The following is a 27,765-nucleotide window of genomic DNA, read 5'->3' as shown; positions in this document are numbered from 1 at the left end:
ATATCTAGCCTTTTACCGCATCTATCAACATTTCTATTGCTTCTTCCTCTTTTTAACTCTAAAAAGAACCTTTTTATCACTGACATCAACAATGGCTCATTTTCAGACCAATTGCCATAACTTCCCTGTTTTATCATCCTGCTTTTCCTCGCCTGTGCTCCTCATCAATTTGTCTACATTGATGTTGTGACTCTGACCCTCTAAAATCTCTTCATCATTTTCCTAGCCTGAGTATACATTTTCACCCTTGCAAGGCTATAAGTGCCAATCAACCTTACTTAAAACTCTTGTTTTAAACACATCTCTCTGTCAAGCTATTAACTATGTCTCTTCCCACGTGGAAAGACCTTGCCAATTAGGAACATTTCTTTTCATTTTTCAGAACCCACACATCACAGTTCATCATTTTGGTCCCTTTTCATTATTGATACTCTTTACCATGCCCTCCCCAGAATGGCACTCCTGCATTGTACTTTTTTTGTTTAAGTGATACAGGAATTTATTCATGACAAGAGATGGACTCTGTCTTCAGAGCCTTTTACATGCTTCACTGAATGTTAAAGGAATTGAAATTTGTGAACTTTTTTGCAAATAAGTAGCATGTCAGAAAGCTTTATTTTTTATCCTATATATAAGCATATAGTATGCTTAATAAAGCTCCATAAAACCTGAAGTATTTGTAGACATTCTAATATACTGTCTCCTTATGCTAGATCTAACCAAGATCCTACCAAGGATTTCAGTAACAAGACATTAGGAAAAACTCGAGTCCTAAAATTATATGTACATGGTTACAAAAATGTAGTCGTGGTGTTCTCATGTTTTTTTGTTTGTTTGTTTGTTTAATTTTTATTTTTATTCTTATTTTTTGGGGGGAGGATAGACAGGGGAATGTTGAAACTGGGGCAAAAAAAAAGCAGAATACGAATGATCAAATATCATAATTCAGTCTGCCTTCTCCAGACCCTGATATAGACATTTTCAAAGATGTTTTACTATTGCTTGTATATATTTCAAATGATCTAAAAAATAATAATTATTTTCTATTACATGAGGTAGTTACTGTAGCAATAGCAGTATTTTATGATTTCAGCCAGAGTTTTTTAAAGCTGTAGAAGAGTTGTACTTCAGATTTTTTTTTTTTTATGTTAGATATTCCCAACATGCAATACTTTTTGTCTTGAAGATTAGAAGAACTACATCACTCCAGGGTAAAGGACTATGCCTCTTCCCATGTGGAAAGACCTTGCCAATTAGGAACATTTAGAAATAATTGCAAACAATAAAAGACAGAGAGTTCTGTTCAAAACATATGGTTTTCTAAATAATTCAAAGGTCAATGCATTTACAAATTTAAAACTTTAAGAAGAAATTGTTCTCTTATGAAGAACTGTGATTAAATTAGAACAGAGATAAGATTTAAAGATACCATCCCATCATCTAATAGGTGTTATATATTCAAATCACAAGCTCTGCTTTGTTTAATTAAAAGCAAAGCAAAGCATAAGGACTGGTAATGAGTTACAGAACCCTTTGAAACTATGCCAATAGTGTGGTAATGAGATTAAATCATTCGTTTTTAAAGGACTGAGTTCATTTTATTTATGCTCATTATTTGTTTAAGTAGGCTCCCAAAAGGTGGAGGACAGGACATTGTTTAGATCAAAAAGCAACAAGAGTTTCCCACTTTATTGATTTGGAACTAAAGGGAAAGGTTAGCTGTCCTCATCAGTAGGATCCTCAGCATAGCAGACTTTCAACACAAACAACAAAAGCCACTTGTTTCACATAGAGTGAACTATAATCAGTCGATTCCCTGTCACACAACCTCAGAATTAAAATTACAACACAAGTTCCAGAGAACAGAGCTACCTAAGTAAGGCACATTAGGAAAATGACAGGCATTAAATGGAGAGTATAGTACCTTGCACCATCTGGCAGTTTTCTATCAAAGGAAGTGCTGCGAGGAATGGCTGTCTGAGCCTGCTGGAGAAGCTGCTGGCACTGCAGTCTGTCAGATGTTCCTAGGATTGGAGAGGCACGAGAGAGAGGCTGCCCAGCGGGAGTCGGCACCCGATGCCAAGTGGTATTCCTTCTGAAAGGGGTTTTATACTCACATGGGGTGCCTTCACTGTCAAGTTTGTATTCCACCATGGGTATACGACAAAGTTCTGAACAACCCCTGCAGGACAAATAAAACAATGATCAATCTCACTGGTGGGAAGAGAAAAAGAAATCTTGCATTCTGCAGTCAGAAGTATATGCATCTTTTTCTTCTGGGTGCCAAAAGGTCTTCATATAGCTTTGTGCTGCCCTTTGAATGCTTCAAAGCTATCATTTCAACCAGGTAGGAAATGTGTCAAAATAAAAGATTTGCTTGCATGTGCTCAAAGGTTTTGAACTCTCTCTGTGCCTTCAAAAAGGTAAAATTATTAAGCTTTTATAAATTAATAAGCTTGAGTTTCACATAATAAAATCTACTAGAAATAAAGCTTTCAGATGTCAGCAAATATCACGTTCTTCTGTATCAGCTTTAGTTTAAATTTCATAAATACAAATCATTTCTTAATGTGAAAACGTACATATCTGAAACCACAAAACATATCTGTTGCTTCCCAGCAATCTAGACATCTCTTAGTGCTATTGAGAGCCCTCCTTTAGAATCCATCCAGTTTCTACTGAATGACAAAGCACAGAACTGTCATGCAAATGATTACGTAGCATCTAAATATTTTTCCATTAGTTTTCAAACAGCACTTTCTAATGTCTCTCATTCTGGGAATCTCATTGCCCAGAAGAGAAATAGGGAAGCAGATGAAACAAAGTCAAACCTTACAACTTTGACTTGAATCTTACAGTATGGATAAATACTAACAGCATTCCCAGAAAGTATAAACTCAGCAAAAAGTAGTGACAGCATTATCCAAAAGATCAGTCTGCCTTGGGGCTATTTACTGTACTCAGGCTGGACTTGCATTAAGGGTTACTCTTTCAGCAATTAGTTAACAGAGACTTCACGCCAGCAGTGATTACCATTGCAGCTGTATTTTATATTCTCACATACAATGCCCATTATTTGTCTTCTTGATAGGCAGTGTGCACTGTTTTAACTTCTGTAAAGAAGACACCCTAAATAGCTCTAATGCAACACATCAAGTTACAGAGAGAAATAGTGAAAATTCACTGCCCTGCCCTTGAGCCCAGTCCTAATCAAACTCTGCTTTTGTTGAAAACTGTCATTCATCATTCAGAAATTCATCATCATCAATTCAACACCAGAAATTCATAATTTCTGACTAAATTAAAAACACCTAGAAAAACTGTAATACAGCATGTACAAAGTGTTTACAGCCTTAGTCGTGAAAATTCTTTGGCACAAATGACTTAACACAATTATGCAGTATAAATTCGCATATGTTAAACTACTTGAAGCTTCCGAACCAAACCTCAAAAGATTATTTTCATTCCCAATGTTTCAGTAAACAGATAAAAATAAGGGATTATAAAAATGCTAACTATGTTATTCAAGGCTGTAGAAAAGAAGATGTGTGCAACTGTAGCAGTTACATTCTAGCTATTCGGTATATGCCCGGTGCAATCCAACCAAACACTTCTGGCTACTTAATTTAATGGTAATGGCATAGGTAAATTGTTTATCCTGCAGCATAAAATCTTAGTTCCTGCTGGCACTCAACCAAATGAAACAGTTAAAGAAAGAATTTCAGACAAATACTAAGGATAAAGTGTTGAGGGTGAAGATAGGGAGCCATTCAGTGTAGAGCAGAAGATGCTGTGATGAAGATGAGTTGAAGAGGGATCACTAGAATACTGTAAAACAGAACTCAGAATTCCTGATTTTTCAAGGTTATTCTGTGATTAAACTCACCAATAAAATTTGGTGTGTAAATTCTGCTGATGTAGCACAGTTGGACATGGATTTTTTTGTGTTTGTTTACTTTTAACAAAATCTAAGGGACCATGCTAAAGCTGTACATTAAAAGAACATTAATTATGCAAGCTTAAGAACTCAGAAGGAAGGAAATCTTAAGATTAATACTGAACACTCTTTAATTTGTCCTCTCTATGTTGGTGGAGTAAAGAAATATATTTTCTCTCTTGCTATTAGCAAAGAGCTCTTTACCTCATTCCATGCATATAAAAGGCAGCATTCATTGAAGCAATGTTACTCAATATGTAATTTTCATTATGATTTAATGGGTCGGATATTCAGCACTGATTTATTATGAGAAATTATTTGATGGCTGCATACTTTCATTGGGTATAAAACTAATTTCTTTCCAGCTCCTCTTATCACAGAACATCAGTGAATGATTTTCTGTTTTTAGCTTTCCTATGGAGGTAAGAAGACCCTAACAGTCTGCTACCACAGATAAGGAATGAAACTATACAGAAACTAGTGTTTTAAAATTATCAGTTAATTTCAGAAGGTCAATTTGATACGTCTAAATAGCCTCCCCTGTCTTTCCTCTAAGAGCGCCACATTTATTCGGATCACCACTTCAAACAACCTCTGTTCATTTATGAATATTTGTAAAAATTGTTTCGCAGTTCTGAAAAGTCACAACACACACATTTGGCTCTTAGAATGAGGAAAACTGTAAAGGCTGTGTTAAGCTAATTGCCTAGACTCACACTAACATTTCTACTGGAGAAACTTGGATAGAATAAGCATTCTTGGATAGAATAAGCAATATTCAACTGCTTATATCCCAAGACCAGCCTTCTCTTCATAAGGCTCCCCCACCTCATTCACTGTCTGTAACAAATGAGGCCAAGGTCTAAGAGACAATAGCCCCTAGCAGTACAACCTTAATTCATTTCCAGAGCAGGGCCATAACATTATGCGAATGCAGAAGGCTCTTAAAGGAAAAAAATAACATAAGATTGATTACTCAATTAAAGATTTTCATAAAACCTTATATACAAAACAGAACAAAGAACGTACAGATGATATAGCAATGTTAATATTAGTTTAGTGTGCTGTATAATTTTTCAGGCAGCCATATGTAGTTTTTCATTATTGGATTACGAAGTTCAGCAATTAAGTATGCTGCTATTTCAATCATTCTTCTGCTGATTTCAAAGTTATTTCATTCCCTTCTAAATTCCCGTAGACCATAAGTGTTAGAAACAAATCATCCCCTCCCTAACCTTAACTATTAGGATATTGATTTCACAGTTTGTCTTAGTAATTGGGAAAAGTATAGCATGTAATTGTCATTGTATCCCTTATTAATTACTTCATAGGGGGTATTTAAAGTGCTGTAAGAATAACCATGGGTTTTGAAGTCAAAATAGATTATTGCTACTATTAGTTTGACTCAGCTTGCTAACTGAATACCTAAAGCATGATATAAAAACAGCTAACAAGCTCTCCAACAGAGAGAAATAATTTCAATTCTTAAACGAGTATGTTTACTTCATTAAAATGTATTCCTCTAACTGACAAACAGACAAACAACAAATTGATCGAGGACACTTTCTGGAAAAAAAAAAAAAAAAAAAAAAAAAAAAAAAAGGTTTACAACCTTATTGCAAATAAAACAAAAATCTAAATGGTACTTTTAAATCCAAAATGGAGCACCAATATGGCTTTTAGCTGGGAAAAAAAAAAAATCCATGGCTAGAATAGAACTAATTTATATGACTCCCTGTGTCACATAGGCTTATTTATTTTAATGTAAAAGTGCCAAGCCATTCAGTTCCACATTTACATGGACGTTACACCTTACTGCTTCACAAACACTGCCCAAAGAACAGATACTGCAGTATACTGATACATCTAAGATGATAATTGTAGCTACTTCCTAGATCAGAAACAGAGAATCAATTACTTTATGTCTGCAATCCAGTAAGTATTTATTTATTTATTTTGCTGTAGATCTATCGCCAGGTTAGCTTGAATGAAGAACAACTGATCATTGCATAAATGCAATCTCCTATTAAATATTCAGTTGAACCATTATCTAACTTCTATTTGTAATACCATAACTGATTCCACTGGATAAAGAATATGTATTGGGACTGGTGTTGCAGGAGAACTTTTATTTCATTTTAATAATTTTTATTTTTTTAAATTATTTTAAAAGAATATGTAAAAAAAAGTATATATATCTCAAGGTCTTAATATTTAAAAGTTACGTTATTGTGTGCTGTAAATACATTTAATGAAAATGTTGTGCTAATTTCTAATGCTATGGAAGTCCAGAAATAAAAGGATACAAAAAGCATTGCTTGATTTGGTAAAGCTAGACACCAACTTAACTGTGTAAAAAACAGATTTTCAAGTTATTTTAATACATTTAAGTGTCTATAGCATTTGGAGGTGCTGTGAGCTGACAAAAACATGATTTTTAATCTCTAGATTTCATGCATCGCTATAAATGGTTTGTTAGCATAACAACAAAAGTGGAAAAACTGGTTACAATTTAACATCAGTTCAATGCATCACAGACCTGAGCTACTAAAGGGGACGTAGGGATAGAAACAGTCATTTGTGTCCACCAGTTGTGTTGCACTGAAATTGTCCTTTACTATCACCACTTCAATTCAAAACGTTTAATCTTTCTCAATAAAGAGACAATATGTATATGTATTGGTACAGTAAGTAACTGCATTCTCCCAACTCAAACATTTGAAGCAATCGCTATTACTGTGCATGTTTGTTCTCATCTGCAGCAGTTCTCTCACAAGGTGTCACAAAGAGAATGAGAACCCACCATGCAACCTATTAAAACCACATAATAAGGCATTGATTTCACATAATTGTAAGGATTTGATTAAAAAGCAGAATTTAGTAGTAAGGATTTAATTAAAAAGCAGAATTTAGTAGTAAGGATTTGATTAAAAAGCAGAATTTAGTAGCTTAGTTTTCCTTAGACTCGCTGTGTAATTACATGAGACATACACTTATTTCCCTTTCTCTGACCTTCTGAGGTGCCTCCTGGAGGTAAGCCCTGGACTCCACTGGCTCTCTACATCAATTACAGAGCGAGCCAGAGACATTGGATAAGACCAGATGGTGAAGGCAACTTTGGTCAAAGAAGTCGAGACAAACACTTCCAAGTTACGACATCTCAAAAGCCTATTAACAGCAGTCACACATCAAAAAAGAAAGAGATGTCATTTGAAAAATACTGAATGGGTTTTACTTTAAAACAAATTCATAGCACAACAGATGAGTGAGACTGCTTATGGAAACCTCAGGTGGTAAGGCTGCTGCCCACTTTATCTTTACTGGTTTTAAGGGAATAATAACTGCATGGTAGTCCCTTCAGAGAAGCTTCAGAGAAGAGCTGAAGCTGACAAGCCCTCTTTTATGAAGATACATTCATTGTCCTTTGATCTTTGCTACTATTCAGTTTTAAACAGAATCTTGGCATCAGTGAGCTGACAAACAATTTTGAAGCCTCCTAAAAGCCTCTACGCCTGTATTGTTGTATGTAAAAGAGAAGAGGAATATAGACAGGACACGTGCATTGGATGAAAGGAGTTAGTCAAGAAATAAAAAAAGGAGAAAAAAAAACAACACAAAGCAACCAAGATGTTTGGCTTGTCTGATCAGTGGGGCAATAACAACCCCTGCAGTCTCTGCTGACGGAAAGCAGGACTCAAGCAGAGCAAGTCACGTTTCCAAATCCCAGAGAACAGGAAGACAGCCACATCAAAAGATAATAAATATGGGGAATAAAGGCTTGAAAAGCTATTGTCAATAAGGAAGCATTACTTGGAAAACAGACAAATAGGAAAGATTTTTCTGACATTAAAGAGGAAAACCTTCAAAATTCACAAGTTTGAATGAAGATTTGGAAAACTCAGGGCCAGGAAAACCAACATCTAGGATGAAGAACTTATAGAATGCTCAGCATAAGAAATGGAAATGAAAAGTAACAAAGAGGACAAAAGAAGTAGCAAATAGACCTACCTCTTTGAGCTCAAAAAGAACTGAGTTCAGACTGAAACCTGATTTTGAAATAATCTTTAAGATAGCACAGAGACAAGATTAGGACTAAGACCTCATCAAGGTTACCAAAAGCCCTTTTAACACTTCTCATTCCTTACTTCAGTGGGAGGACCTATGATATTCTCCAAAGCAGCTCCCCAGAGCAGTAAGAGACTTTCAGTTAGTATCTCTCTCCTGCATTCTTTGAGACAGCATAAAGATACCAAGCTACAGATGACTACGAAGCCAGCAGCAAATTTTAGCAACTGCACAGTGTAGTAATCACCTAGACTGACAGTAATCCAATCTTAAGATGAGTTCAGTGAAATGCAATTCTGAAGGTACATTTTAAACTTTGCTAAATGAAACTTTCATCCATTTCTCTTTTACAAAAGAAAAATGACAGGTTGACCATACTTTTGATACAGAAAGATAGAAATTCCTCAAGCATACACTAAGTGGTTATATGTATATTTTACTTCAGCTGATGGACCAATTGAACAATTTGAAGTGCTTGATCTTTTGTCAGGTACAATACATCTGTTAGATTGAATTGTGAGTGTAGGTAAGTGAAATGAACGGTACAAAGGTTGTCTGTAAGTGTCCTCTGCACAGCACTATCATTGATGCTACATTAAAGACATTTTAAATACCTCTCTCCACCTTAGCAGAATATGCACTTGCTGCATAGTAAAAGTCTTCTCAACCATGCCTGGAGTTCTTAACTGCCAGAGAATGTTAGTTCATAGGAGGTAGTAGGGCAATTTTAGTAACTGTGAGAATGATGCACATCTTCAGATGGAACAGGGAAAATTTTCTGCATAAATTACCTTGTTTACAAAATTTATCATATTGACCTATACTGCATCTTTATGTCAGCTACAGATGAAAGAATCAGGAAGAAAAAAAAAATAAATCAGTGAACAGGATCTTGACAGTAACACTACAATTACTCTATGATAACTTTTTTTTTTTTTTTTTTTTTTACCCTCCAGACACTTGATCTGTCTTACAATTTTGTAGAAAGTACCCTAAATGCTGATAATCTAAATCAATAAACCATGCACAAGATACCATAATATTTCAAAGTCAGTATTAAAAATAAGCCAATTTTGGAAAGAAGTAATTGACCTACAGTATTATCTAAAGGAATTTTCAATCATGGGGGAGGAAATTTTACTCAAAGTTTGACAGCAATTAACTCTTCCCAAGAATGTGTAATGACTGGAATAGAAGTGCTAAAATTAAGGAGAAAAATCAATAGAAGCAATCTTTTATAAAAGGTCCTGATAAACCACTTAATAAATACAGAAAGACTGTTGCCAGTAGAATTCCACAAGCAGTGCCCAGGGAGATGTCTAATATAACCTGAAAACTGGTAGCCAACTGAGCTGATTGCAAAGATGAAAACACTCCTCTCCTTTTCATGGCTTGGTGCAAGACATATTAAAGATAAGGTATGGGCTGTCCTGTTCCCTGTGCTGGGGCACTGTTTGCTAGTGCTGCCACCCTTCCAAACACAGGAGGAGTGGCACAACATTCAGAGTGTGGGGGTGTGCCAAAAGATCTTAGTGTGAGGCTGACCCCAATATTAGGGCTTGCACTTAAATGTGATGGCCCAAGGTTAATAATCTCTGCTGCTAATCAGAGTTCTGACAGAGAACAGTTTTGGCAGGAGTCTCCATACATCAGGCTAAATCCCAGTTCATGTCTCATATTTCCTGAATCTAACAATGCTACAAAAACACAATAATTTGATGGGAAAGAAAATTAAGCATTTTCTCCTTTGTTGTTGTTAGGTACATAGGAATAATTTATGCAAGCGATGTGGCTTCAAATTAGTATCATTATAGTTCCTTAGCAATAGTTCCCTCGGTTACCTTTACAAAAAAAAAAAAGTAATGAAACTTTCAAATTATAGTTTTCAGGTATTTGCATTCTTCTCAAGTTAGTGGCAGGGCTGGTAATCAGTAATTAGTTGGATGCACTCAAACTTGTACAAGCAAAAGTTTAGTTTCAGATTTTTCTGCTTTAATGTACCTCAAACATTGTTAATCCAGCACTGTCACGCCAGCAGTTTTAGACAATGGCTTCTTTTTAGTCCAGAATGGGGATCAGCCCAGGGGAACTCTCTTAAGTCGAGAGATGAAAAAAAAAAAAGGCCTATGAACTATTGCATGAGCTTATGGCAAAACGCCCCTCAGAGAAGATGTGAACTCTTCCACTAAATAAACACTTCCACACTTCCTAAAAACATTTTTTTTCAAGCATTCAATACTCTGCTGGTTATTTATTACTTTAAAAAAGCCTTAGAAACACAACTGTCTATTAAGATCACAATCATTCAAGAAGAACAAGTATCAAAACTGGAAAATACAGAAAGTCATTCCATTTGTTTTTTTCATAAGAATTTTCAAAGTTCAAGAGAATAAAATAACCTCAAAAGAAATGCAGTAGTATCTAATAATGGCCCCCGGGTAGTCTTAGGTATAGTTATAAAAACATATCAATCTTAACCTTTACTAGCAACAGCAGGAAAAAAATACAGAACAACTGTTTACAAACAGGTGGAAACTACCACTGTTACTTCTCCTACAGTGGTTGTACTTGGCCTTCTGTTTCTTGCCCATCCCTAGGAATTTTGCCTTAAGTTTTGTTCATTTTCTAAACTTCCCACAAATAGCTTTCTTGAGCATTTTTATATATAACAGAAGATGAGCTCAGACAAATAAGCTTCAATGTAGCAAGAAAGATTCTAACTGAATGCAACACTAGAGTTTAAAATGGATTTGGAAGTACTTGAATTTCTTGATTGGATTTGACTGATTAAGGAGATAGTGTCCTTGAGCATTACTGTGACAACACCAGCGAAAGCAAATTAGAAGGAACATTGTTATTCTCCTGTTAAAATCTGTATAATTTTGGCTTCTGTGCTGTAGTACTAGGTAATATTGACAACAGAAGAACATATTGACAATTCTAAAAGTAAAGACAAATCATAGAAACAAATATGAGACAAGAATACTTATTCAGATCTGAGCATACAGACTAGCACTTCTGTTCTAAAATCTGTAACCGTAATTTAAAGAGTTTATGTTTTAAGTAGACATTTCTTCCTTCTATCTAAATATCAGCCTGGTGCCATGCAAATAATTATAATTTCTCAATTTGTGAATGATTATTTAATTGCTGGAGCAATCTGAAAATAGTAGGAGCTTTGTTTCAAGTCCATTAACTCTACAGGATAGCAAATGAAAGGCCTTTTCCCATGATTGCTTTTGCATATACTGCTATCATGACTATAGGTAGAAGGATCTATATATTAAGAAAGTAATGGAATGCACTGACTGAGCAAAATTTCCGTGGTTTCCTGATCACTCTAACATTCATTTGTAAGCACCTTTAACATTCCAAATAATTTTCATATTGAAAGAAATTAATACAAGACATTTTGCAGAAAAAATAATTGTTCATTGTTAATATTCACAGTATATTCATGCTCATAGTTTGTTTTGTTGCTTGCTTGTGGTTTTTTTTGTTTTTGTTTTTTTAAATATAAAGGGCTGATGTATTAAAGATTATTTGTGGGTGAGCTAACAAACAAAAAAAAAACCAAGAACTTGATTAAAAAGATCTCCACTTCAGCGGATATTTTTCTAAGGGAGTAGGATTGCTTTGGAAACGCACACACACTTGAAACTTGGTTTCATATGAAGGGTATAATTCCCAAGACACTCAGTCCAATCTGTATAAACTCACTTCAGTAACTTATCCCAGCAAGGAACCAGTGCGAATAAGCAACCCAAAGAGAAAGTCCTCATTGCTTCATATTCCTAAAACTCAGCAGATAGAGTTAAGCAGAAACCACTTTTTCAAGTAGTGGAAATCAGTTGATTACCTCAGTTGTTATAAGACAGGCAATAAAATGATACGTAGGTAAATTCCATGAAACTAAACTGTTCTTGGCTAAAATTATATTAATATTCTTTTAAATTTATGTTAAGTTTTAATTCAATTGACTCTTGTAGAAACATAAAAACTCATGCATATTTGTATCTATGCCCTGTGGAAAAAAATAGTGCCTGAAGTTAAAACCACTTTTTTTTCGTTTATAGTAATTATGCATGAACATAAAATATATTATAAACTATCAATACGCACACTGAGAAATAAGACTGAAATACGGAAAGATAAATCCAACTGCCAGAAGACCACATTGTTCCATAAAACGTGTCAAACTTTCAAGGTACCCATTTCAGCCTCCAAATCCACTGTTCTGCACATACCAGATGGAGTGAAGGATCATTCCTTAAAAGAAAAGCTCCAAGTCCACTTTTGGATGAAAGCAATTATCGAAGCATACACATTAAGCCTACTTCTGCTTTCGAGCTACCTTTCTTCTAAACATGCAGGGTATGGACCGACTGATGGAACCTCAGCTTTGAAGGAAATATCTGGATGTCTGTTTGGAATGTTATTTGACAATTATTGGAGCTACTTGACAGTGAAAGAGTTCTTTCCTGATGAGCAGGCACAACAGCCTTAACTGCTGCTCGCATATCTACTGGAAATTACTCTCATAGACTTGATTGTATCCTATATTCATACATGGATTCTCTAGACAAACACAGTGGAATTTGTTGTCAAAAGAATGCGAAATTAATTCTAATTCTCTAGATAATCCTGTTTAAATGCACAACTACTGCCTATAAATTTCTAGGTAAACCTGATACCTAGAGTACAAAAGAGATATGGACATACTGGAGAGAGCCCAGCAAAAATGGTTAAGGGATTAGAGCACCTGACATACAAGAAGAGGCTGAGAGAGCTGGAAGCATTAAACTTGGAGAAGAGACAGCTTAGGGGAGATCTTATCAATGTGTATAAATACCTGAGAGAGGTAAAGAGAAGAAAAGATGCCAAGAATCAGACTCTTCTCAGTGCTGTATGGTTAAAGGGCATGAGGAAATGTGCAAAGAGAATTATGGGCAATTCCACTTAAGCATAAGCAAAAACATTTTTACTGTAAATATGATTGAACACTGGAACTGAGGTTGTGAAGTTTCCATCCTCAGCAATATTCAAAATCCAGTGTACACAGCCCTGAGCAACCTGCTCTAGCTGACCTTGCTATGATCAATGAGGTTGGACTTTCCATCTTTAGAGGTCCCTTCCAACCTCAAATATTCTGTGTTTCTATGATACTGTAAAAACAAGACATTGCAGGTGGCTACGACAAGCAGTGGAGCAGGAAATAGGGAAATGTATATGCACAATTTTTATGTAGTAAGCAGCTGCGATTACCAAGAGAGTTTCTTCTTTCTCCAAACTGCTGGCAATTTATGCCTTCCTGCCTTTTTCTCATTCCACCTCTCGTTAATATATTTTATGAACAGTGTCATAGGTCACATTTGTCAACTAAAACTCTCAGTCTTGTTACTTGGTATCTTTATATTGCTTTCTGTCTTCTCTACTTAGATTTTAAACATTTGGGACAGACAAACTCAAAACTTTTTGTATATGAGATCTCTTTCAAATGACGCAACTGAAATTACTATTCATATTCTGGGGAGGTAAGGGGGGGAAACGAGGTACTTTCCATTTCTGCAAGAAGCTGATATTTGAAAGGAAAGAGATATTTAAGAAGGTTTTTTTTTTTTTTTTTTTTTTTTTTTAAATACTAGAGAGATGAGGCTGAAAAGAACTCAAAAATACTTTGGCGCTTTTCATGCTTTAGAATAGAAACAGCTTAAAAATTCGTTTTCCTTAGTAATTAGTTACACAGTTTAAAAAAATGCAAAAAAAAATTTACAAACAAGAACAGCTTTTGCAGATTTTTCCTAGTTAGGTTCTACTCCTCAGTTAAAAGTCCTCCTACACACAGACTGAGTGCCATGTATCTTACACTGATTTGGGATTTTAACATTTCATTTCTAAAAACGTATCTAAGAAGATATAAACAATTCATACAGTATGCATTTTTCCATCAGGGACTATAAAATACACGTTTTACCTTCAATATAATAGGATCGGCTCATTATGCTCATATTCTGTAAACAGCTTGGAAATGTATACCAAACAAGTCAGTGAAAATTCATCCCCAGAAGCAGATGGTGAGAATAGCAAAGCTAAGCAAAGAGACGCTTAATTGCACATTCTATCCAACTAAGCAAAACGGTAGTATTCTATATTCACACACGTTTACTTTAGAAAGGAAACCAATGCTTCAACACACAGGTTGAGGCAGGGAAGGGCACTTTTGTGTCATTCATCAGGCCAATGACTACTTGGAGAATTGCCACCAATTAAGCAGTATTCGTGTACAGCTGGCACCAACTTCACAGAGCTGCATGCTATGTAAAATTTCATGGCTTGTTGTCTTGCCAAAAGCAACACATCTAATGCTTTTTTTCTGTTAAATTAAAAATCAACAAGAGATTTAAAGATGGCCTTTTACAAGTAGACAATTCAATTTACTGTAATACAGTTCTCATTTAGGATGAGCCAAATTAAAAATGCCCACAAAAAGTGTGAGAAAAACTTATTACTGTAAAGTTTTAAAATTTTACCTATTTTATCTACCTCAGTAATGATCAAAATGGAGAGAAGAGCAAAAATCTTTGTCACAGAGAAAAAATGAATACTGACAACAGAACATTGTATTTCATCCATGAAAACAACTGTACAGTGACTGTAATAATCTGTACTTCACCCTTTTCCTGAATGTGTGATCATCTATTGCATGTTACAGCAATATATTTTTTTGCTTTAACTGATGATTTCATTGATGTAATTTAATATTTAATATGAATAAATTAGATATCTACAAAAAATAAGGAGGACAGTTAAGACCTGGTACTGTGTATGTCTGGAACACGGTATTTTCCCTATTTCCTTACTTTTGCTAAAATTTTGATGTAAGAAATTAAAATAATAATACAATAGTAATGCATAATAATAAGTAATTATCATCATCCTTTCCTATAGGACAGGAGTCAGAGAAGCTTCAAGGAAATAAAAGGTACAGTTTTCAGAGGATTCAAAATTTCCAAAGTTAGTATTAAAATATAAAATTATCCTGTGGAAGGAAAGAAGTCATATCAGTTTTTATAATAGCTCAGTCACAAGGCATTAAAGTTTACTTCTTACCCTTTCGAACCATATAAATGTAGATTTCCCTTTAAATGGGAACTTATAAGGAATTTAATCTATTACAAGCCAGTAATGGTTTGGGGAAAAAGATTGCTTTAAGAGCTTCAATACTGTTACCACCGAACACGACAGACAATGACAACTTCCTGATGGTCACAAAAAAAAAAAAAACAAAAAAAAAAAAACACAAAAACAATCATGTAAACTGTGGCAGAGAAAAAAACAGATGTAAACATCACATTGAGGACTGTTGCTTGTTACCTTCTAGGTGCTCCATCCTCATGTGGCTGAATAATCACCACTTTTACTGTCACTGATGTGCGTAAAAGGTCAATCATTTGTTCATGAGTCAAAGTTGCCACAGCCACTTTACAGATTTCAACCAGGCGGCTCCCTTGCCTTAGGCCTGCTTTCCATGCAAAACCAAAGGGCTCCACATCTGCCACTATCCCTTCAAAGTTCACGTGGAATCCAAGCTGGCCCAACCCATTCCTCCGAAGGGTCATTTCTGTGGTTTCACATCCTCTGGTCACTATCTATAAAGAAGTACCAGATAGTTAGGACATTCATTTCTTTGGACAGACAAACGTCACTTTTCAAACCTTGTAAAGCCACGTATGGCTTGGCATTTATTATCTTCAATATACTAATGCTAATAATAGTTTTGATATTTGTAGTTCAAGTTTTCTGCATAAAACAAAGGGAACAGAACACTTCACAATATTAAAATCTTACAACTCCAAAGCAAGCAGCTGTCCTGTGTTAAATTCCTCCCCCCCCCCAAACCCAACATTAACACAACACCATTTATATCTTATTGAAAACTTAACAGCTGTTTTTGCTTCAAAACACAAAGCAAGCAAAATGCTATCCTGTCAGATACTTCATTCTTGTAGGCTGACTGACTGCAGGTGTGCAGGCATTTTTTCTTCAGTATTAGGCAGTATTAAGCTTGAGATATAACATGAGCCAAATTGAGTGAAGTGCTTCAGCTCTAGCAGCATCTCTTCTATAGACTTTAACAACGAAGACCATTTTGATTTATTTTCACTTGTAGTCAAGTTCCTAACTGCTACTACCTCTACACGTGGACATTACTGAGATGGGATAAGATTTTTAATGTCACTGGGAAAGTTAAAAACAAGACCAAGTTTCTTCATATTCAATTAAAATTAATTGTCACTATATAGACTAGCCCACAACCCTCAAATTCAGATTTTGTTAAGCAGGCTCATTTTTATATATAATGTAACAAAACTCAGAGCAGTCAGAACAACACCTTTGAATTAAATAATTGAAAGTTGTAAGAGAAGAAAGATGAACATTCTTGCCATAGATCAAGCTAGTCCCAAAGCAAAGGTAAAAAGGATTTCAGGAGATCAAGCCCTCCACAAGCACATCCCCTAAAATATGACATGGCAAATTACATAGTAATGTCACACAAAACATAGTGCTGCTCCACTTCAAAATAGGTCATTCTGCGTACTTGGTTGCTATTTCTCTGAACATATGGCTGTGCATGAACAAAGAGATGGCTTCTCTGAATGCACACAACACAGATGAAATTAAAAGATAGATAGCCTCTAAATCCTATGAAGAAAGGAGTATTTTTAGCATATAGGCTTATAATGAACTCTAGCCTACTCAGATTGATGTCTGAAGATCCATTAAGCTTTTTTGTTTAATCCTTCTCTTAGCCATCTGATATTGTCCTAAAGCTCAGATCCATTGCCTTTACTGTCTTAAAATCCAGACAGTCAAGTCCATTTATAGTTTACTTTTCCTTCTCTCTACTTTATATCACCGGATTTTCCTTCCCCAGTACAGATCAGACTCTAGAACAGTAAGTCCCAGCTTTTTCCACTCCAGAACTTATTCTTTTGGTTCAAACCAAGATCAGTCTGCAGCTTTTCACATCTTTGTTTGATCTAGATATTCATAGAGGTATCCTATTCATCTGGATAAAAGTCAGCTGGGTTCTAAGTCATCTAAAAGGGTTTTAAAATAAACATCTGAATTGTGGCATCAGAGTTTTTAACACTTTTGAGTGGATGTTACGGTCACATCTGGGCTTCTATATCAAAATGTAAATAAGGAGCATACAACTTAAAAAAATTAGTAACTTTTAGGAAAAAGGTTTTTTGTTGTTTGTTTGTTAGGAAACATTTATTCACTGAAAGGGATGTGAAGTATTGGAACAGGCTGTCCAGGGAGGTTGTTGAGTTGCCAGACCTGGAGGTCTTCAAGAAACAACTGTCATCACTACTGACAGCAGAAGTTTTCACTAGAAATTTGAACCTTTGCTCCACCTGTGTTAAGTAAGTGGAAATTTTTATTGTCTATTTAGCAATACGTAACAGAAGTGAACTACACTATTCTTCAGAAGAAAATTATCTGTGCAAGAAAAGTGAAGCTGAATAACTCAATGAAAATAATAACGTAACAGTGAGGAAAGAAGTCTAGACATTCATCCATTGATGGCTAATAGTACTTTGGAAGAGAAAGACTAGAGCAGGATACTGCACTGTGCTAGAAGTGGCTGTAGGACTACAGAGGCTCTGCAGCATCAACTCTATCCAGTGTGAAAGTGGTAAGCATAATGATTTCAATTCAGAACAAGTTTCTCTAATATAAACAAAACCAACATGATCTACATCACTTAAATCAAAATCAAAGGGCAAAGCATAACCGCATGACGTAGATGCATCAGCAGTTTTACGTTAGAGCTCCTGTCAGTTCATTTGTACTGACTGGAATAGTTAGTTACAGGACAGGTGTGCTAACATGGTCACAAGTGTCTGAAAATCTTTATCCAGTCAGCTGTAAAAGCTGTCATTAATTGGTCTAGTTTTCTTCACTTTCTGCAGTTACTCAGTGTAGACTAAACACATCAGCAGAACAACTTGTGGCAAATTTTTCTAAAATTCACTTTTTTTTCTTAATAAAAAGTTGAAGTGAATATATTCTACCCATTAAGGTTTTGTGTATTTTTAAATTAAGATATGTTTCTACCTACAGAAGTGTGAATTGAGAAAGGCTACAGCAAGAGAAAACAAAAAGCTTAGCCTTTCAATCCTGATTTCAATATTGAAACCATCCACAGCCTCGGACAAGTCTATCAAATTATTGGTATTCATTTTCTCATCCCTGAAAAAGGGGTTGATAGATTCTCATATACTGCATGAGGATTACTTTTTTATAGTTCTCTGAAGACTAAAAACAGTACTGAAGTATAAACAGATGACATTTTTAATTGTATCTCAAAGGAGATGTAGACAATTCTTCATAAAGTTTTTGAGATTCCAATTTAGAAATTGTGCTTACTTCGAGTCTTTGAACAATTTCCCTGATGTCTTCAGTACAATTATCTGCTGCAGACAGAAGAATACATTCTCCTCTTTCATAAAATATTTTGATGCTCATTAATCCAGATGTCCATCCAATAACATCTCTGCAGGAGCAGTTAAATACAACATTTTTTGATTCCTTTTCAATCAACATGATAAATTCATTGGAGATTCCAAGGAGACATTCAATGTCAGCAGACTGGCCAAAATCTCGTGCGATCACATTCCACATAATTGCTCCAACACTGAATAAATGTGCATCTTTCCTTGGTTTCACTTTTTCCTTTTTTTTTGCACCTAAAGTAATGAAGCTAAACTTTGCTGAAGTATCCACTGTAGCTGTGGTAACAAAGTTTTCTGCCAGATCTTTCAAGTATTCTTGACGTGTCCTTGTGGCCATGGCTCGAAATTTTTCCGACTTATGTGCTGCGTTTTCAGCATTAATAACTTTGGCTAAAAGAAAGTCCCTAAAGACTGCTGACTTGGGGAAAGTTACTCCTTTGGGAATAGGTGGACCAAATGGAGGTACATCTTTTGATCTTGAAACACCAACACTAGAAAGATAAAGAAAATGCAATGGTTAATTCATTTATATAAAAAAAAAAAAAAAAAAAAAGATCAGAAAGTAAGTAGTGACCTGTGCAGCCCAGTTACACAACTGACTTTAGTTTTAACATGTCAGTTTTCAGATATCTTAGACACATCAAAGAAAACTCACTGGGTCATCTGTTTTAAAAATGCCTTTTTTCTTTTACGTGTATAAAGGACATTGTGAATATAATAATACAAACACAGAGGTTTCCAGGTAGACTGCTTAGGGTGTCAGTGTCTCTTTTGTTTAGTGGAGTAAGTTTAAAAATCCTTTGCAAGATATAAAGGAGATGCAAGATTTTTTAAAATTATTTAGAACCACCTATCATTTTCAGGTTTCACACAGTTTAATTAGAACTATGAAAAATATGAATACAAAGAATTGATTTCAATACTTATACATCTTGCAAGGATAAGATATGAATACAGACAAAAAGTATCAGTGCAAAACATGTTGGCAATGGGAGCATTTTGCACCACTTTAAAGTGCCTATTCTAAGTTCATAAAATTTCATAATATTTGAAATTCTTTAGAGGGACAGTTCACAGCAAGATATACATTTAAAGGGAAATGGAAATATTTTTTCCTTACTGACACTCAGTTATACCTACAATTGATATCTATGTAACATATTTTATCTGTAAAAAGGATTTCAAAATACCATGCAAACTATATACAACTACTACTAGATTGACTGAAATGCATTCACATTTGGGATGAAAAACAGACAATTTAGTAATAGAAAAATGTAACGTATGAAATACATATATCATGTAATAGTAATCACGAAATAGATACTAAAACAAAACCAAGTTTTGGAAGATACGACAAGCAATATGATCCAACCTCACAAGGTACTTTGAAATTCATTCTAAAAAAATAAAATATAACATTCATAGCTGCTAAATCTGTACCACTGTCTTTGAAGTCCTTGTCATTATTTGCACAATTCCCATATGCTTCCAGCTCAGGTAACCTTGCTAAAATTCATGATGCAATAACTTAACTGTGAGTTAAGGTGAACTGAAATTTGAGACGTTATGATCCCCCAAAATTTCTCATTCAACTCAATGACTCACCCTGGTGCCCTGGCGTCATATAGTCATACTCAGGGATTTATATACATTAACAGCATTCTAAAGTATTTTATTTTAAATCACTTACTTCAAAAAAAGGAAATATGTGATACAAATTCTAAATTAATTACCACAAGTCTGACTGCAAATCTTATTTTCACTAAAATGTTATATCCCATTTTTGTGCTCATGAATGAACAACACAGTTTCGCACACTCATTTAAATCTACAGACTGCCCCATTAGTTTAGATAAGCAAGAGAGACATTGGGGTTTCAAACTCATAGAAAATGAAGCAGAAATTTTAAAATTGTATATATCGTATCTCTAGAAAGTATAAAACTGTTAGGAAAAGCAGTTCCATTGCATTCTTAACAGCAAACTTAAATAGCTATAAGGTTCTACTTACCTATAGCACACATTTTCAGTACAAGGATTATGCACTTTGACAATGACAAATACATGTTGAAAGTGGGAACGAATATTTTTTGGAGTAAAAGGAAGCGCTCCTGGCTCTTGGAAGACAATGGTAACTATGTCATTTCCTATATGCCTTTTCCTTAGCAGCTAGATGAGAAACATGCATTGAAAAATCAGTTATAAAAAAATAAATCAATAAATCACGTCTTCATTCTAGCAAAAACAAAACAAAACAAGTGATTCTTAATTTTTCCTGAAATAACCTTCAATTAATCGTGTCCTGGATATTTACCAATAAAGGATATCAGGTTAATTGGAAAAAAAAATAAAAAGGAAAAAAAATTGGCAAAGTTTTCATTAGGTTTTTGTATTTTCCCACATCCCCACATCAGCTCTGTGTAACTTCAGCTCATTTCTCTTTTACTCTGTGAGAACAGAATAAAAGATTTCTCTTGCATCCCAATTGTAATAAAAAATGTTACATCACTGGACATTTCTTATTATTCATAAAACTACACATTGGTTCCCTTTTTACAGAGTAATGTCTGCTTTTATATGAAAAATATAACACTGCTTTTCTTTTTCAATAAACTCCTTTCCCCTATTGCAGTTTTATTAATCATCATTCTTATCATGATGATCCTTACAATCTCAACTTTTTTTTTAATAGATTATGATGAATACTTATCACAAACTTTGAACAATTGCATACTTGAGGAACAGAGCTGAGACATACTCATGGAGAAACAGCTATTTGAAACTCATTTATTGATTTAAAAACTGATAGCTAGTAGTTTATTTAATCCTCAAAATACACTTAAATGAGTAATTTAAGCTACTAAACCATTATTACAGTCTAAAACTTAAAACCTACAAAACATATTCAGCAATAAGGGACCACTTCACCGCCAAAAAAAACCTGCAGTAAAGTGGCATTCACTTTCCTCATCGAAGTATATCAGACCTCTAAAATATTTTACACATTTCTTCTTATTATTATTTTTAAATAACCTTGCTTATAAAACATCCATTTATATTACTAGATGGAAACAAGTAGTCTGGCATGTACTAGGATGTAAATACCTACCTAAAGTCTGACAAGGACCTTGCACTGTCAACTAATAGCATACAGACACTTCAAGTTCTACCTGAACTCTAATTTAACTAAAAAGGATGTAAGAAATCCTTTAACTAAAGGAGCAAGGAAAAATTCTACATCAAGCTCGTTTTACAGAATACAATCTTTCCAAAAAAAATGTTTGTTTTAATTTTCTCAGTTTCATTACAAGGCAGTGTATCGGCAATCAACAAAAAAAGCTAAGCTGCATATGCTAAAGCCTAAGACCCATAAGCATTTCATTATGTCTCCTAAATAATACAAGATGGTTTTCTAAAGGTGGTGAGAAGGGCCAAAGCTAGTGCTTAAAGCACTAGCATATCTATATTATTTTTAAAAAGGCTTTTGATAAAACTAACACATATAATAGAACAGAAAGTATTTGGTGTTATTCTGTCATATGACTTGGTCATTTTTTTTTTTCAGATTTGAAAGATTAAAATCAAAGTAACTGGCTATTTAAGCACGTTAAAATGTACATCCTCTTGTGGACAAATTGCTCTATAAATTATGTGGAATTGATCACAGAAATAAGTGCATCAGGTACACTTTAATTAGAGTCAGTGAACACTAGCTCTACACTTTAATTAGAGCTAGCTAGATCACAGTAGTGAAGTATAAGTTCATGTTTAAGAGGTTATTATTATCTCACAGGTTGGAATTTACACTGTAGTTAAATTTGTAAGACACTTTCCAATTACAAGGTAAAAGGTGATTCATTTCTCCTTTTGTTATGTAAATAAACCCCTTTACTTTCTTCTCACTATAGGAAGTGCTTCATGCCTTTGCCTATACCTTTCCACAAAGCAATGTTACAAAAACTAAAAAACTCCTGTTTAAAATTACTTTTATTTCTCAAGACAATTGCTGTTTTCAAGAATACTTTCTGCTTTTGCAGAACTCTAAGAGGTTCTACTGACCACCATGGGTTGCTCAAACAAGAATAGCAGTCACATAGTAAGAGATATGTTTTAGAAATGTTTGAATTTGTACTAACAAAACTTCCTTTACAAAATGATGGCAAAATGATGGCAGTGCTCATATCCTACATCTAAACTACTGCTTCAAGAGCTTAAACCTTTTAAAGGCACAAAAATGGTAAATAGACAGTCAAGTCATTTTTAAGAACCTTACCAAGCTTGCTGAGATCTTAGTGATGTCTTCAACATTTTAAAATAAATTTCATGTAATGTTATTATAAATAACTGTCATGCATACGTGGTCAGTGAACTTACACAATGCAAATGCAAAGCACAGTCATACGTCTGTGCACACAGAATCATAATGCAAAGAACTGGAAAGGGAAGAGAAAAACCGGGGTGATCAGGAAGATGGAAAGAAGTGCTCTGGATAGGATAAAGGAATAGGAAAGAATAAGGTGGTGAATGGATAAGAAGGAAGGAACACATACTTCCCTGGAAAATGTGGGTTAAGGATAGCATACTGAAAATGAAAGAGGAATTGATGGAAACTGGAACTAAGCAAAAAGACTTAAGAAACCCTTCTCTAATTTCCATGCTATAACCTATGTTTTCCTTCCAACTTTCACATCCTTTTTTTTTCTCCCCCTTCAGGTTCTCAGTTTCCCCTTCCTCTCCCATTTTGAGGTCTGCTCAGGTTGGTCCCCTCCCTCTGCCTTTCTAACATATTATAGAGATTCTCATGCCAGTGTAGAGCACAAGAGAAACTCTCAACAGAGTCCACATATTATGGAGGATTACTTATAGTAAGGAGATCTCAAACACTCTGACATCATACCAGTATCAATATAAATTGGCACAGTAGAATATGAAAAAGAACCCAGCCAAGTATGATAGGCAGTCAACAGAAAACCAGTGAAATTTTACTTAGAATACAAGAGGGGAGTCTAAAATATGTTAGAAAAGCAGAATCCATTAGATTAAAATTATGTAAAACCAAATAATAATTAACTTTGAGATTTTAACTATAATACTCAATTCTTGATTATCAGATATGCATCTCTGAAGAAAAGTATTTACTGTCACAAAACAGCACATTTATTGGTGATGCACAGCCGTAAGCATCTACCCCCTTGAGTGGAATATTATTTACATTGTCCAATTCCAAAACAAGGAATTTTTGTTGTTATAGCAGTGAAAAATATATTCTTTATTCAAATAAATTTCAAACTTATTTTAGCACATTTCTAAAATAAGCGGCTTAAAAAAGTTCTAATTTCCATATCCGTTATTAATCTGTACCCAAACCAGAAACAATCAAAAGATACTGCTCAAATCTGGTGAAACAGAGTCTGATTTAACCCACATAACCAAGCATATGGTTATCTCAAACATTTTAGCAGGAGGTTAAATTCAAAAAGTTTGTTTCATTCTTGCATATGTTTCATTTAAGTTTTCATCAAACCAAGTGAAAATTGATTATTTGAATTGATTTGGATTAATTAGGTCTAAACATGTGTACAGAAGCAGACTACAAATGTGTGAGTGGGAAATTTGCAAAGGAATCATTTGGAAAGGGAATTTGCAAAGGTAAAGTTTAAAGGAGAAAGCCTTAAACTATGACTTGAAGAAAAGGCCAGGAAAGGAAAAGGAAAATGGCCGCACCAGGGTTGGTAGTCTTTTCTATCCTAGGGATGGAACAGCTGACTTGAAAGTTCCCAGCCTACGTTGCAACCAAAGTAAAAATTACCTTGCTTTTTGAATCTCCTGCTGACTCTAAAACTAGAGGGATGTCCTGATCAGTGACCAAGCAGGGCGTAGTTATGTCCTGGAAGAAGCAACAAACAGTTCTGGCGTGGCCTGGTTTTAGCTCACACATATGTGGAATCTAAGAAAAACTCAGTGCCTGCTCATTGAAGGTCTTATTTCTAGATGATGAAGAGTAAGTGACTCAGTATCCTGTCCGGTCATTATCAATCAAAGGACACATGTATAGGGTGCAATAACCTCATTGCTAATACATACACGATATGCTAGCAAAAAACTAACTATTCAATGGGGATCTTCATTGCTAATAGAATCCAAAAGGAAAATTATCATAGTCTCTAATTTCCCCTTACTTGGCTACATAGTTAGTGAGACAAATTCTGAAGAGACAAACAACATTCACATTCCATAGCACCTGTAAGTGTGTCTCTGTGTCGAGCACAACTGATGCAACTGCAACTGGGGTCTTCAGCATCTAAAATGGCTCAAGGAAAAAGACCTAATCCAACTTTATCCTAGCTTGTGAAAAATAACACAGTTGATAGATTTCACATTCCAGTATGCATTTTAGAACTATACTGTAATAGAAGAAAATTTAACAATGATTATACATCCATTTTGAACATTAAGGCTGGCTAAATCCTGGTTATTTGGGTGCACTTGTCACAATTCACTAGACAGTGTCCATGCTGTACAAATATCACTAGATTCCAACACCTAAAAATAATGTGGGGAGGTCTTCCGATAGGTATACTACTTGAACCTAGAAAACTGCCACATTATTTTGATCCTAAGAAAGTGACAAATAACAACATGATGCTTCTACTAAATATTGAACCTGTTAAAGTGACAATGATGAGTGCTTACTAAAACACTGTGGAAAGGAATGTTTGTTGCTGGGGAAAACCATGAAGTTAAAATTGGAAGATTTCCCTATATACAAAAGTTGGCACCTGTCTATAAAGGACATGTAAGGAAACGATTAAAATGAAAGGAAAGCAAAGGAAGAAATGAAAGGACAGTAATAGGGGGTGGCTGAGCAACACTGCAGTGAGGCTGACAAACAACAATTATGAAAATTAGTGAAATAGTGTAAAGAGGATATCCCATTCTCACAAACAAGGGCAAGTCATGAAAGACAATGATGAAAGTAATAAAAATCCAAGTAAGGTCATATTTACTGTCAGTGCCTGTGATAAACTATGAAAATACGCATTATTCCCTTTCAAGGCAAGCTCATTCAGTGTATTATATTATAATAAGCGTATAATTTTTCCAATTTACATGTGATTTCCAGTCAACGACCAACAATTCAGTTTTCTAGACTCCAACAAGTTCTGCACTGGTGCCTTGCTAACTTGTAATGTCTTTTGTAAATAAATATATAGATTAAAACTGGTTATTTGAAATATATCAATGTTTTTGGACTCTACCATGATATTTTCTTCCATGGTATGATCCTCAGCCTTCAAGTTGTTAAAAAACATACAGTATCTTAGGAAAATCTGAACTATTTTACAAATGTGTAAAAGCTAAGTATTCTTCTGTGCAAATCAAATTAAAGCATAAACTTAAAATAAGAGTTAAACCATTATGAGTGATTACAGAGTGGGCTTACTATATTAATCCTGTACAGAAATAAAGTATAAATGAAAGTTCAGAGAAGTGGAGCAATCTCAAGTTAGTGATGATGATCCAATATATTGATCACTAGCTACTGGCACAGCTGGGATGTGATATAGCCAAACACTCTGTCCTCTAAAAGCTACATGTTGAAGATGTGATTTGTCTAACCATTTATATTACTCATGTGGTGAAGATTTTTTTTTGTATTTTTATTCCTAATTTAATTTCTTTAAACTGCATCTAAAACCTAACTGTAATGGAATAAATTTCAGTTGTCTTAACTGTTCCGAAGAAACAGTTCTTCAGATAGTTCAGAATTTTATGCAATGACTACTTAAAATACATTAATGTTATATACTTTCTTCCATTCCAATTTTCATTTATCCTATGTTAAGAATTTTAATAATTTAATCTTTTTGTCACTGCCTTGACACGTCTTTTCTTCTCATGAGATTTACTGATATAAAAGATGCAAATCATATGGTTTAACAAACACTAACCACAACTTTTGTATGCTTTCACAAAGAACATGAGATAGCATGTTTATTTCATGATAACACTCCAAAATGACTGAAGCCTTTACATCTTGCACTGCAACGAGATAATATTCAAATAAATCCAACAGTTTTTTATGGTTGCCTTTTTTTTTTTTTTTTTTTTTTTTTTTTTTTTTTAATGTGCAGGGCTAGAAAAATGCAGTGGCAGCGCAGAAAGATTCTGAAGTTAAGTGTTACCATTGATATATTATGCCAAATGTGCTTGTACTTTTTAATTTGGTCACACATCTCAGACAGGCAAGACAGAATAACCTTACTGGTGCACACTTTTGGTTGCTGTACTATTTTTTAGCCATCCTTAATGCTTTCAAGATACTTTGAATTACCAAACAAGGAAAGAGTTCTCCATGAATAAAGTTAAGTACACTGCAGTTTTCTGTCTTCACAAGCAGACACATTGAAGGATATACCTAGCCATTTAATACTAAGCTGATACATTAACAAAAAACTTCAAGATCAATAACATTTTGTATAATCATTTAAAAGTCTTATTGCATACATATTTTAACCACAGGATTATTTTCAAGTTTTATTCCATTCAATGTTTAAAACATACATAGGGTGTAAATCCCATCCAATTTGAGAATAATTGATTGACCATGGGGGAACTATGCTGAGTAATGTCACCATGAAACGGAGGGTATGGAAATAACTTAATGAATTATAAAGATGTATTATAAAAATCCTTCGATTTTTCTAATGTATTAAATGATTAAAAAAAAAAAAAAAAGCAAATCCACAATTACAAGACAAATGTCATATAAAAACATACAGCTTAAAAACAGTATTACTTAAAGATAAAAACTCAAACACCTCTGAAGTAAAATTATATTGAAAATTGAAAAGTTAAAATAACATACCTGTTGCCTGTTACTGGGCATGTATGGAAGCATTGTTGATACATGAAACATTAACTCATAATCTTTATAAGTAGTATAAAGGGAATGAGTTCCTGTTGAATCAGCTGAAAATGAATTTAATCATAAGACGGTCAGTAAAATAGAACATTCATATTACTTTTTAGGACAATGCTCTTTGCATGCTATGATATAAATCTAATAATAGAATTTAAACTTTTTTTTTTTTTTTTTTTCAACAGAACAAAACAGTTTGTATCAGCTAAAGATCTCTTTACTTTCATATTACAACATAGATGGATCCTGAAAGAAGTTGCCCAAAGACAGCTGTCTATGAGATGACCTTATTTTGAATATATTGGCAAGTACTGT

General features: G+C 34.4%; 1 protein-coding gene across 2 annotated transcripts in view; it reads right to left on the bottom strand.

Moving 5' to 3' along the window:
• SIPA1L2 (signal induced proliferation associated 1 like 2) overlaps nt 1-27,765 on the bottom strand; it is a 141,483-nt gene that overhangs the window by 39,930 nt on the left and 73,788 nt on the right. For both annotated transcript variants that reach the window (XM_082757623.1, XM_082757624.1), the window contains exons 7-11: nt 27,397-27,500; nt 20,539-20,696; nt 18,440-19,016; nt 15,377-15,651; nt 1,925-2,182 (exon numbers count right to left, since the gene is read on the bottom strand). In XM_082757623.1, the coding sequence (XP_082613749.1) occupies nt 1,925-2,182; nt 15,377-15,651; nt 18,440-19,016; nt 20,539-20,696; nt 27,397-27,500 (1,372 nt within the window). The remainder of the gene's footprint in view (nt 1-1,924; nt 2,183-15,376; nt 15,652-18,439; nt 19,017-20,538; nt 20,697-27,396; nt 27,501-27,765) is intronic.

This window comes from Aythya marila (assembly GCF_965140915.1).
Source record: "Aythya marila genome assembly, chromosome: 3".
NCBI lineage: Eukaryota > Metazoa > Chordata > Aves > Anseriformes > Anatidae > Aythya > Aythya marila.
The sequence above is the reverse complement of the archived record's forward strand: the minus strand, read 5'-3'. Positions and strand labels throughout refer to the sequence as shown.